Below are 13,062 nucleotides of genomic sequence, written 5' to 3'. Positions count from 1 at the left end.
CGGAGAAGGCCCGAGGGCCCTTCCTGTGCTGTGCAGATGGCTCAAGTTCGTTTTAATGATTGCTGAGATTTCCACATTCATAGACCTGCCTGTGAAATGAGGGGCTGGTTTTCCAGATCTTAACGAACAGCTGTGGTACTAATTGTCATTCTCACCAGTTTTGGGGAGAGCAGACAAAGCCGGCATGAGCTCTTGGAATAACCCAGCTGCGGGGCGTCCTGGCTGGTTGTGTCTGAAACACAATAGTGAGGTGGGTCAAGAAAGCCTGTTACCTTATTTTGTGTCGCTGTGGTGAAAATTAGAGAAGTTTGCACTCCAGGGTTGCTAACCCACCTTCTGTTACTGGGTCTGAATTAACGTTAAAAAAAGAAAGGTTGTGAAGATCCCTCCTGATCCCTGCTGAGTGGAAAAGAACAGTTAGCAGAGGAGATACACTTGTAAGATCACAGCACATCTGCCTTAATGATGTGCCTTCCAAGGACAGGGCACTTTCTGAATTGTGCTGGTGCCCTGCAGGCCTTATAGTGGTCTTTTTTTAAAATCTGTTTCATAACCTCTTACCTGTTGGCTGTTATGACCTCCCATAGGCTCTGCAATGCAGAAGTATTTATAGAGATTCTTGATGAGTGTCCCATAAAGACTGGATCTTCCTCTGTCACTCTTGTTAAAGTTATTATTTGTATTATGACAACGCTTAAATATTCTAGTCATAAACTAGCTCCAGTGGCATCTATAGATTTTAAATATAATTATCCCCATGTTCCAGGAGGCAAAAATGAGACAATGAGAAGTGAAATGATAGGCCTAAATATAGACATGTTTAGAAGCTGAGATGGAAAGAGCATCCAGAAATCCTGTGTTTTAATATTAGATTTGGTACTGTGTTACAGATGGATATGAAGTACTTTGTGAGAATGATAATTAGGTTCTTTGTGTTACTCATTTCATTGTCTGGTATTTGTGCTGTGGAGTGATTTATGTTCACATCCACTTAATACTTTTAAAAGAAATTCCAATGGTGCATTAGAATAATGAATTTTCCTTTACAAATAATTGGCTTTGTGCTGCTTCATTTCGTTGTGGTCCAGAAATGTGGAGGGGTGAAAACACAGATCTTACATCCTTTCTTTTATTTCTGCTGTGCATTTGGTCCATAACATTGAGTCGTGCATGAGCGCACTATTGCTCTCCCCCAGATAAAATGGGGAAGAGTCTATCTACATGTGCATCTCTGTGTCTACTACTTTGTATGAGGATGTATTGAATACTTATGGTGAGATGGTAATGATAGGAGTATGATGTCTACCTAGGAACTTATATTTTTAAATGCGAATGATGGATTGTGAATAAATTTTGAATATTTACTAATGTGGATATTTACTTAAATATACACATCAGAGCAAAACTTATAAAAGTATAGCAGTTTCTTTCCTTTGCTTACATTATAGCTAAAGGTGTTTATGATTAGCAGCTTTTTGGTCTACAAGCTGACTTCGTTTTCAGTCTTTCCTGTGGTTTTCCACAGGGAAATGTCAGTGAGCGGAACTTGTGGTGATAAATTGGTAATGCCATTCATTAGCTTGGGACTCAAAAGGACCAGGTTGCAGCCCTTAAGAATTGTGCTGCTTTGCAAGTTTCTCCTTCAGATCTGTGTTCCATAACCATCTTGAGACATCATATCAAACTGTGTCAGAAAGCAGTGATCGTTATCTGAATCAAAAGTATACTTCCATTCAAAATGGAAGTATACTGTTTATATCCTAACGTATTTACCATCTGATGGATGCATATGCTCCCCTAGAAATGAATTAAATACCTTAGTTTAATTCCTATTGCACAGCAATCTGTATTGCAGAAGTTGCTGTTGTTGTTGACTACCTCAGCAGGAGCAGTAAGGTCTGAATGGTACTTGTTTCTCCACCAGCTTTCTTCTTGCCAGAAGCCGAATCCTGTTTGCTGAAGCTGATTGAAAGTTTCCATTGGTTTCAGAGGAGGTTGTGTCAAACTGCAGGATGGTGTTTATAGCCAAGAACTGAGGCAGTGTTATTTTTTAGTTATTTAGTTATTCAGCTATTTAGAAAAGTTTACTTTTCTTCACAAGCCTTACTGTTAGCACCTTTCTATGCGAGTTAGCAGAGGAGATACACTTGTAAGATCACAGCACATCTGCCTTAATGATGTGCCTTCCAAGGACAGGGCACTTTCTGAATTGTGCTGGTGCCCTGCAGGCCTTATAGTGGTCTTTTTTTAAAATCTGTTTCATAACCTCTTACCTGTTGGCTGTTATGACCTCCCATAGGCTCTGCAATGCAGAAGTATTTATAGAGATTCTTGATGAGTGTCCCATAAAGACTGGATCTTCCTCTGTCACTCTTGTTAAAGTTATTATTTGTATTATGACAACGCTTAAATATTCTAGTCATAAACTAGCTCCAGTGGCATCTATAGATTTTAAATATAATTATCCCCATGTTCCAGGAGGCAAAAATGAGACAATGAGAAGTGAAATGATAGGCCTAAATATAGACATGTTTAGAAGCTGAGATGGAAAGAGCATCCAGAAATCCTGTGTTTTAATATTAGATTTGGTACTGTGTTACAGATGGATATGAAGTACTTTGTGAGAATGATAATTAGGTTCTTTGTGTTACTCATTTCATTGTCTGGTATTTGTGCTGTGGAGTGATTTATGTTCACATCCACTTAATACTTTTAAAAGAAATTCCAATGGTGCATTAGAATAATGAATTTTCCTTTACAAATAATTGGCTTTGTGCTGCTTCATTTCGTTGTGGTCCAGAAATGTGGAGGGGTGAAAACACAGATCTTACATCCTTTCTTTTATTTCTGCTGTGCATTTGGTCCATAACATTGAGTCGTGCATGAGCGCACTATTGCTCTCCCCCAGATAAAATGGGGAAGAGTCTATCTACATGTGCATCTCTGTGTCTACTACTTTGTATGAGGATGTATTGAATACTTATGGTGAGATGGTAATGATAGGAGTATGATGTCTACCTAGGAACTTATATTTTTAAATGCGAATGATGGATTGTGAATAAATTTTGAATATTTACTAATGTGGATATTTACTTAAATATACACATCAGAGCAAAACTTATAAAAGTATAGCAGTTTCTTTCCTTTGCTTACATTATAGCTAAAGGTGTTTATGATTAGCAGCTTTTTGGTCTACAAGCTGACTTCGTTTTCAGTCTTTCCTGTGGTTTTCCACAGGGAAATGTCAGTGAGCGGAACTTGTGGTGATAAATTGGTAATGCCATTCATTAGCTTGGGACTCAAAAGGACCAGGTTGCAGCCCTTAAGAATTGTGCTGCTTTGCAAGTTTCTCCTTCAGATCTGTGTTCCATAACCATCTTGAGACATCATATCAAACTGTGTCAGAAAGCAGTGATCGTTATCTGAATCAAAAGTATACTTCCATTCAAAATGGAAGTATACTGTTTATATCCTAACATATTTACCATCTGATGGATGCATATGCTCCCCTAGAAATGAATTAAATACCTTAGTTTAATTCCTATTGCACAGCAATCTGTATTGCAGAAGTTGCTGTTGTTGTTGACTACCTCAGCAGGAGCAGTAAGGTCTGAATGGTACTTGTTTCTCCACCAGCTTTCTTCTTGCCAGAAGCCGAATCCTGTTTGCTGAAGCTGATTGAAAGTTTCCATTGGTTTCAGAGGAGGTTGTGTCAAACTGCAGGATGGTGTTTATAGCCAAGAACTGAGGCAGTGTTATTTTTTAGTTATTTAGTTATTCAGCTATTTAGAAAAGTTTACTTTTCTTCACAAGCCTTACTGTTAGCACCTTTCTATGCTATATGCTTTCAATTGTCTCACCTCCTTTTAGTTTTGGTCTCTTAGGTAAATCACCTGAATATAAACTGTGGTTGGCTTTGCCAGCTGGGCTTTGTTTTGCTTCTTTGCATGCATCCTCTTCAGAAACTGTGATTGGCAGTGATCCTTTATTTATTTATGTATAGATGAAAATATCACTCCAAGAAAAAGGTGAGGAGACATAAATGACCTGTTTGTTATTCTGTCAAAAGCATAGATAGATTTAATTTACACCAGGAACTGTGACTGGAAAGTGAGTCTGAGAGTCTGCTGCTTCCTTTGTTTCCTTTCTGATTTCACAGCAGATTTTTTGGTTTTGGTTTTGGTTTTTTTTAAGCTCTGTATAATTTTTTGCCATGGGCTTCCTTCCCTGTTATTACCAGCTGGCCCACTGATCAGGCACCAGGGTTGTGTTATTGCTAAGTTTGGGGATTCTGTTGGAATCGGAAATCAAATACGTGATAATGAATGTAATATGCTTTTAAGTACTGTGATGTTCAGTGGGTAGATGTACATCATAAAGACCTTTCTTGTCTGCAATTTGTGATGAAGATGAATCATTCTTTGGGGAAAGGTTATAGTCACGTTGTAAATAGCATTCTAAAAAATGGAAAAAAAAAATTAAAATCCAGCAGGATAAATAACTACCATCTGGAATCTGAACTATGTAATTGTATCATGATTCGTCATCCCCATAAGAGAAGCTTTTGAGAATGTTTAGGTTGAAGGCATAGACAGATATCGAAATGTGTTAACTACTGTCAGTACTGAAATTAGATGAAAGTAAAAAAAAAAATATGTTCCATGACGGGTGGGAAGACTTGTAGAATCAAGAAGATGAAATTCATTGCAGCACAGCTGTATGGAAGTAGATAGGCATTGGGAATAGCTGTACAGTAGGTTTTACTTTGTTTTAAAAAATAGGGCTCACTTTAATTATTTGACAGATAAACATGAATTTACATCAAAAGAAGCCACTCGAATGCTTTTTGTGACTTAACTTTGGTTGATGTAGCTCCAAGATGCAACAAGAGATACAGATGAACTGCATTTGGGATTGTCTAGCTTTGAGAAATATGTTCTGTTGGAAATGAATTTCTTCTGTGACTTGAATGAAGAAAAGAAATAGAGATTTCTGAGAAAAGGAAGAAAACAAGAAAAAAAATCCAGCTAAGAAATGGGAAAGCGTTGGAAAAAAGCAAAATGCCTTTAGAAATAACTACTCTGAATCAACATCATATAAATTCCTGCTTCTGCCAGCTGCCCACTCACTTTCTTTTTTAATAGAAAGAATCATCTTGGGTCTGAAACAAGTAGTATGGGAAGGCATGGATTTACTAAGGAAGTGGGTTTCCTGTCGTGGTGTGTTTTACGCTGATGTAGCAATACATTTGATCGCTTTGGGGTATATATAACAGATCAGAATGGTAGAAACAGCCTTTTCTTTTTTCATGGATGCTCCTCCACTATAGAATTGAAGCTTCAGTAATAGCTTTATTATTTCCTTTCTGAATGCACCACTAATGACACTTAGCTCTTAAGGAACTCTTTTACGTTCATGTAGTCTCACAATGCTTCTGTGAGGGATGCAGTAATATCCTCTATGTGTTTGCTTAGGTGACTAAAATCAAAGAAGTGTTTTACTGACATCTGTTATTTCTGTTCTCTCTTTTTAGCTGGTGTTGCCAGAGTACTCTATCCATAGTCTTTTCTGCATAATGTTTTTGTGCGCTCAAGAGTGGCTCACTCTGGGGTTAAATGTCCCTTTGCTTTTTTATCACTTCTGGAGGTAAGCCCATCTTTTATATGCTGACTGCTTGTTAGCCTTATTTTCCAACTCAGCACACAGGCAGTTTGTATGAACTATGAAGCACACTAATAGGAGTATGGCTGAATATCTTTTGCCTATAAGCAGCTGAAACTTATGTTTCCAGAGAAAAAGTAAATACCTTTCATGAACATTTAGGATGCATAAAGAAAACATGTAATAATATAGATGTGTTTATAGTCACTGAGGGGCTTTTAGGGTTGGTCACGTAAGACCAGCTTTAGGGTTTCCCAGACAGTGCAGCTGCTGCACCTTCCTCCTCATCGCAGTGGAGGATCAGCCTTCTGTGGGCTCTGAAGACAAGCAAGAGACAGCAGATTTTGTGGTTGTCAGTCTGGAGTCTTCACTAGTTTCGCATTTCCATAGTGTTTGTAAAAGCACAGATGATTTTTGTCTCTCAGGGTCTCTTTGTGTTACAAATATACATATGGAGGCAGATAGCTCCTGTTGTGAAGTAGCTTGAAGGATAATTCTGTAAAGAAGGCAAAATTATTATCTCAACCAGTAACTAAAAAGTAGTAACTTTTTTACCCAACCTAAGTAAAAACCCTTTTTTTACCTAACCTAATAGTTACCTAGTAACTATTTTCTGCCAAAGCTTGGTATTAACATAGTGTCATATGATAAACTATATTATTCAGAAGTTAGAGTGCCAGTATAGTTCTCAGAAAGCTGAATGGAGTGAAGCTACAAGTGTGTTTCTCCCTGTTGGTTGGGTGCAATAAAAATATTTTACGGTGCTGTTTTACTAAGGGTTAACAACCAAAGCATGACACTAATGCTGGTTTTAAAAAGTTGTTAAAAAAGCTAAAAGTTGTATTTTATGACCAAGGTGAAAATGGTTAGCCTCTAAATAATGATAACAACCTTTGGAGAGAATTTTTGATTGTGTTTGTTTCCATGGTTCTCCATATGCTTTGCTCTAATTACTGTGTCATTTCTGCTCATTTAACCACAAACAGGTTTGTGTTCATTGTGTGAAGTTCTGCACAAAACTACAGGAAGATACTGTGTAATGTCTTAATTCCAATGGAGATAATTAAGCCAGGTTTCACCTGTAGTCTCTGTAAAAGGATTTGTAATGTTATTAGAGATTGTAAGTTGATGTGACTAATATCGGAAGGGAGGAAGGCAAAGTTATTATGAAAACATTTACTTTCAAAGTTTGCTGCTGGTCACTTCTTCAGGGATTTTATATCTATCTGTCTGTCTATCTATAAGCAATTCCAGCAATCTTCAGTGGTGGTGTTACTATTTCAAAGCAACAGAAATAACAGTATTTCATCTGATTTGTGCTGATCTTACAGCAGTTCATTAACTTTGATGATGATTTCTTTTTTGGTTTGCTTTTGCTTTTTACTGCAAGTAACTGAGACAAAAGCTCCTTTGCCAAAAAAAGTTCTTTTGTCAGGATACTCTCAAACATCCGGTCATTGCCAAGAGGAAATGGAAATTTCTCCTATGTAAGAAGAAAAACATTTGCCAATTAAAATTATATGGGTGATAAATTTTTGAGCAGTGCTATATATAGAAAACATTAACCAGCCAGCTCTTATATTACTCCATATTGACTTTTCAGAGTTGAAAGAACTGAGCTATCAGTTGGTTGAGACTGTCACCTTTCATCACCTCTGAAATCAGTTCTGTAGACGCAGTTAAATCCCAGTAATTCTTCCCCCATGCTGTGATCACAAGCTGCTGCATATTGTCACTCACAATATGGAAGTTATTAGTGAGTAAGCCAGAAAAAACTATATAGGAAGGGAGAGTGTTTCAATCTAAGAATTAATAGAACACAGAAAGCCCATATTCATGAATTGCTTAGTGCTATAAGAATGACCTGCTTAGACTAGTGTCCTGATTTTAATGTCTGAAAATAAAGGTTTGAAAAAGAGAGGAAAATTCCTTCTATATCATGGGAGATGGGTTTATTTCTGAGCTGATGATCAGGAGGGTGTATATCTGCACATATTTAGTACAGAATGTTACAGAGTCTTTGCAGATGTCTTCTCCTGCTCTTTCAGGTATTTCCGTTGCCCAGCAGATAGTTCAGAGCTAGCATATGATCCACCTGCAGTCATGAATGCAGATACCTTGAGTTACTGTCAGAAAGAGGCCTGGTGTAAGCTAGCTTTCTATCTCCTTTCCTTCTTCTACTATCTGTACTGGTAAGTCTTGTCATTTCACTAAGTAGTAGCTGCTTTTCATTTGATGTGTGAAGTTGTATTTAGAAATGACTGGAACCAACTGGCTTGTTTCCTTAGTCTTACGAAACTTGCTTCTCATCTCGATTCGGGGAAGCATGCCCACTTACAGCAGCGTGTACTTATATCTGCTGACACCTTAGTACAGATTATTAAGCAGCCAGCCCAAGGAGAAAATGTTTGCTCCTCTGCATAGTCTCTTAGAATGGATGAAATAGCAAATGTTATGATAATGGCATTACAGCAAATAAAAATTATAATGTACAGGTTTAGGATTAAATTATATTCTGTGCTATAATAGCTGATATTCTTCTTATGATTCAAGAGAATCATAAGAAGAATATTACAGCTGCCAATGTAGTGATGCTCAAGATGGTAAGTAAGTGGGTGGGTAGATGATGGGCAGGAACGTGGGGTGCACCACACCTGTAGTCATTCCTACAACCTCCCTTTTATGACAGCGTAAGCCTGTGTGTAGTTCAAACCCCTAATTTAAGTACAAGATTGAAGATAGGCACCCCGGTTGTGTGTTGTCCTCCCTGCCCCTTTTAGCTGTCAGGTGTCCTTAGTGCACAGTCAGAAATGCACAGTACAAGAACACGTGAGGATCATATTGAAGGTAAGGCCTTGGCAGAATCCAAGGTACTTTTAGTCACCCCTGTACATAAAACTACTTGACAATATAGGTTAAAAAACTTTAAATTGAGGTGGTGTTTTATGATATCTTTCTTCTACTCCTTCCGTAATGTATCTGCATGTAGTGCCTCTTCAAGCCAGTCCTGCATGCACTACTCCCTCTTGTATGCTAGTGGAAGAAGATGAATGTTATTTTTCCTTTGATCACCAGTCTATTATCTGTTCTGTTGTTCCCCATCTCTTGAACATTGTTGCAGGCTGATGTTTCTCAATATTACTTTTAAATACTATTGACAACAAAGTTTCTGTCCATATATGTGCCTGTATCTGCATACATGAGAGGGAGTAAGAAAGTTGAAGGCTCCAGACCGCCAGAAGCTGCTCAGTGCCTAACTCAGAGATGGATGGGGCATGAGAAAATAAGCAGGAGTTTAGAATTCGGTAGCTTCTTTATTTATTAATACTATTAACAAAATAGTATTAATTGCATTCACTTTTGCTGTGGTTTCTTGGGTATTGTCAGAATTAGAATTGCTGCAAAATGGACTCGTGGCAATATACTGTGATTTCTTTGCTTTCCAGAGTTGCATTTGATATTTACGGATTCACTCCAGCTGGTGCCTGCATTTTGTCTTTTTTCTGTTGCATGGAGTTTCTCCTGAGGGAAACAAAATAATGCAGTTTCAGGGGAGGAATTGCCTGCCCTGCTGAGAGTTGCTAGTTGAAGTTTTAAAGATCAAACACACTAAAGCAAAATGGTTTTGTTTCTTCCCTGTTCAAATTCAGACATCAGGCTGAACTTTAATAAGCTCAAACACAGCTTGTGGTGCAGTAGGATGTCGATAATGAATTTGTTATTTCTTGAGTGCTTTTTGATACCCATCTTGAATACACCGTAATTAAGATGCTTTAGAGAGATGGAAAAAATGCAAAGGAAAGCACAGACCATTACAGTCAGACCTGAGGAACAGACAGTAAAGGGTTATAAAAATCAAAGTGCTCTGTATGCTTCAAAAGAATACTTTCATATTGTGTCTTTCTTTTACATTCAGCATGATCTACACTTTGGTGAGCTCTTAACTGAAAGATCATCATTAAAGACTGAAAACAACAAAGGCTGGAGGTGTAAGGATGGGTGAGCCAAGTGATACGTGATTAAAAAAAGAAGTAAAGAGATGAAAACTTTGAACCCAAGAAGTAAGTAGAGTACGTGAAAAAGAGACCCAGCAAGAAGCAGCAGAATACCGTTGGAGAAAGGCTGAGTAAACTGTTTATCTCCTTTTTCTCAGCCTGGTGCAGTAAATTACTTTCAAAACCCAAATAAAGCAAAAAAAAAATGCAACAAGGTGGGCCAAGTTACAGAACTATTAACTTCTTGAGGGATAATACTGCTTGGTTAAGTGGACTCATTATAAACTGTAGCCCGTACTGTCTTCCAGGGAGCAAAGCTTCTTTTCTTAATGACAGTTCTGGACTGAGGAAGCAGAGGGCAAGATCGTCTTACAGATATACAATACAGTCTGGATGAGCACCAGCTGGAGTTCAGATAAAACATGGGACTGTTCTGCAGGGATATTCACATGACACTAATCAAACAGGGATGTTGGATCTTGTAGAATTGCTTTGGTGATTTTTCCCCACCCATAACAACAATAACAAAATAATTTGCAGTTGCTGTTTTCTAATGACATGTAGGTGAACAGCCAGTATGTTTCTGTACTTCATTTGTGATGCACCGGTAACATACAGTGATATGTATAAATACTTCAGGCTCTTCCTAATCGTGCCAAGCACTTATCAGAACAATGTTCCTCTGACTGCAAAAAAGAGATAAAACCTACATGTATTAAGGTGGATTGTAACAGAGGTGTTATATTCATCACAATGCTGGATAACAAAATACTGGACCAGCTAATGGTGGTCTGTAATTCTGTTTTGCAGCTTTATTTCTGCTGTCAAATTTGAGCTGAAATGAATGCACAAAATGTTTTTGTCTTGTATGAGGTTCGTATTGAAAGTAGTTCAGGTTTTTTATAATTTAAACATTTTTAAATTTTATCATACAATTCACATTTAAATTCATCTATATGGGCTGTGTATATATATATATATATATATGAATATACAAATACAAATGTACATAAACACTCACAATCTAGTTATATTTTAGCTTAATCTGTTTGATTGACAGGTCAAAGGCATCAAGTGTCCAGAACTGCTGCTAAATACATTTCAGCGCTGAACCTAGTGGAGCAGGGCTGGTTCCCTCAAAGTCACTAAGGTATTTGCGTGTGGTCACTGGTGCTCTGGGGTGGTAGACAAGCCTGTAAGATCAAGACTAACACTAGTCCATGCACAGAGGCCCCTTGGGTCTTGCATTGTGAATGAGCTAGGAGGAGATCTTGCTACTGGGTCTTGTTAGCAGTAGCTCATTGCTGACCCTGCCAGATTTGGTCTAGCTTTTGGGGGCCAAGAGATTCTTCCTTTACCAAACTCAGAGGCTTTTTTTAGTCTGGGCACAGGACTTGATGTGATACCACATTCAGCGCTGGCTCTCTGCCAACATACTTGTTTTAGAGCACAGTGCAGAAGCAATGGCTGAATTGGAGACATCTCATGTCTGGCAATGTCCAGTTGGAGCCGAGGTGACTTCATGTGTCCAATCTGGCATGGGCTGGACTGCCAGCAGGTCAACTGCTTGCCTGCATGGCTGAGCAGAAGCTCTGTGAGGTTTTTGTAACTGGCATTACACCTAATTCTTGACTTTACACAAATGGCGCTTATATATGTAGATCTTCTGAATGTAGCATCAGGTGACTTCAAGGAAATAATACTTGAATGGATGTGCCAGGTCACTTGAAACATGCTCTTTGTTTCAGACCAGTTCATCACTATACTTATCAAATTCCACTTGAAGGCAGAACAGTTTGTTTGATCCCACTACTGCTATAAGCAAGTGTTTCTGGGATCTCACTGCTCTGGTGCTAGAAAGTTTTTCTGCATTTCCAGATGCTCTGGTGCTAGAAAGTTTTTCTGCATTTTCAGAGTAAACTTATTCTTGGATAATTTATTCCACTTGCTTTTGAGCCAACATTAACCTAAATACACCTTATCTCGTGATGTTTAAGACCCTGATATGCATAGAGAGCAGTCCTTTCCAGCTTCCCTTCTGTTTGAAATGAACCATCTCTTTTTCCATCCTCCCACAGAAAAGCTCTCCGTTCTCCATGTCTTTAAAGGATTTCTCTGTTGTCTTTCCAGTCAAATTAATCTTTCTTAAAAGTGGATGATCACAGCTGTTCAGAGTATTCTGGAGAGTATTTTGCCCTAACTACTCCTTACTATGAATGGACAATGAAAGTTAACCACCTGAGTTCTTTCCAGTAATCCTTATTCAAAAACACTAATCCCAGCAATCTCAATAGCATTTTGTTTCTCTTCAAGAAAAATCTTAATTTAAAGTCAATGGAAAAATTGTTTATAATGAGGTTACTTTCCCTTTCATTGAATTGTTTAATATGAGGATACTTTTCCTTTCATTGAATTCCCTTTCATTGAATCTGACAGCAGAGCAAGATACAGCAAGGGAAGTAAAGAAATGCATAGCTGTTGATGAAGAACAGAAAAAATGCTGTGATTTCTGGTCACAAGGCAGTCTCTTCCCCATGTCACACTTTTAAGGGAGAAATAATCTATGCTATCCCTTTTGTCTGCAAGGGTTGTTTGGTTGGTTGAGGCTAGAGATTTCCTCCCCAAGCCTGCTCCCTTCCTGTCTCTTTTGCTGAAAGGTTAAATGCCATTACTTAGGATCAGCAGTTTCCTTCTCTCATGTGCTCTGGTGATACAGATTAAATCCCACAAAAATCACAAGAAAATATGTCATCTCTTTCTGCTGCTTCAAACAGGTGTGCAATGAATGCACACTTAAATGACTATTCATTTTCCTCATTTGCACCATCTGTAAAATCAGAATGGTGATAGCTTGTGACATTTTTCCATACATATAATACTTTTTTGTTTTGTTTTGTTTTTCATGACTGTTGAATCTGCTTAATGGAAAAAGGTAGGGGATGGCAAAAAGTGTGAGGGTGAGGCCTGAATGAGCTGCCCATTTCTGGAAGTGATGCAAAGGCAGCCCTGTTGGCAAGGTGTTGCTCTGTGCTTCTGCCCCTCCTATTTATAGCCAAGTAATTGCAGCGATGCTGAGTAAAATTGTTGCTGCTCTGACTGTTTCAGTTTCAAATACAGCAAATCAATGCTGATAGCAGAATGCTTCGCCTACAAATAATTAACTACACTTAAGCTGTCAGAAATGTTTTTCCATCTGTTTCCTTGGGCCATACTCTTCCTTTTGTACTAAGACACTGGAAGTGGAAGAAAAAGTTCTTCAGCCTACATCTTCTTACAGGAATGGCACTGAGGTGGTTCTGATCTGGCCCTGCTGTTGAGGTCATGATTACTCATACGTTAGTATGGCTGTTAGCAATCTATTGCTTTTCCTTTCTCCATTCTGTCTCCACACAGGTATTTTTGTAAA

General features: G+C 38.2%; 1 protein-coding gene across 1 annotated transcript in view; it reads left to right on the top strand.

The window, feature by feature from the left end:
- Positions 1-11,524, top strand: part of CNIH3 (cornichon family AMPA receptor auxiliary protein 3) — a 50,562-nt gene extending 39,038 nt beyond the window's left edge. The window contains exons 4-6 of the mRNA XM_014950719.1: positions 5,534-5,646; positions 7,710-7,853; positions 9,578-11,524. Coding sequence (XP_014806205.1) covers positions 5,534-5,646; positions 7,710-7,853; positions 9,578-9,605 — 285 coding nt within the window. The 3' untranslated portion in view covers positions 9,606-11,524. The remainder of the gene's footprint in view (positions 1-5,533; positions 5,647-7,709; positions 7,854-9,577) is intronic.
- The last annotated feature ends 1,538 nt before the right edge of the window (positions 11,525-13,062 follow it).

Source organism: Calidris pugnax, unplaced genomic scaffold (genome assembly GCF_001431845.1).
Source record: "Calidris pugnax isolate Ruff unplaced genomic scaffold, ASM143184v1 scaffold24, whole genome shotgun sequence".
Lineage (NCBI taxonomy): Eukaryota > Metazoa > Chordata > Aves > Charadriiformes > Scolopacidae > Calidris > Calidris pugnax.
This window is presented reverse-complemented; position numbering and strand designations above follow the sequence as displayed.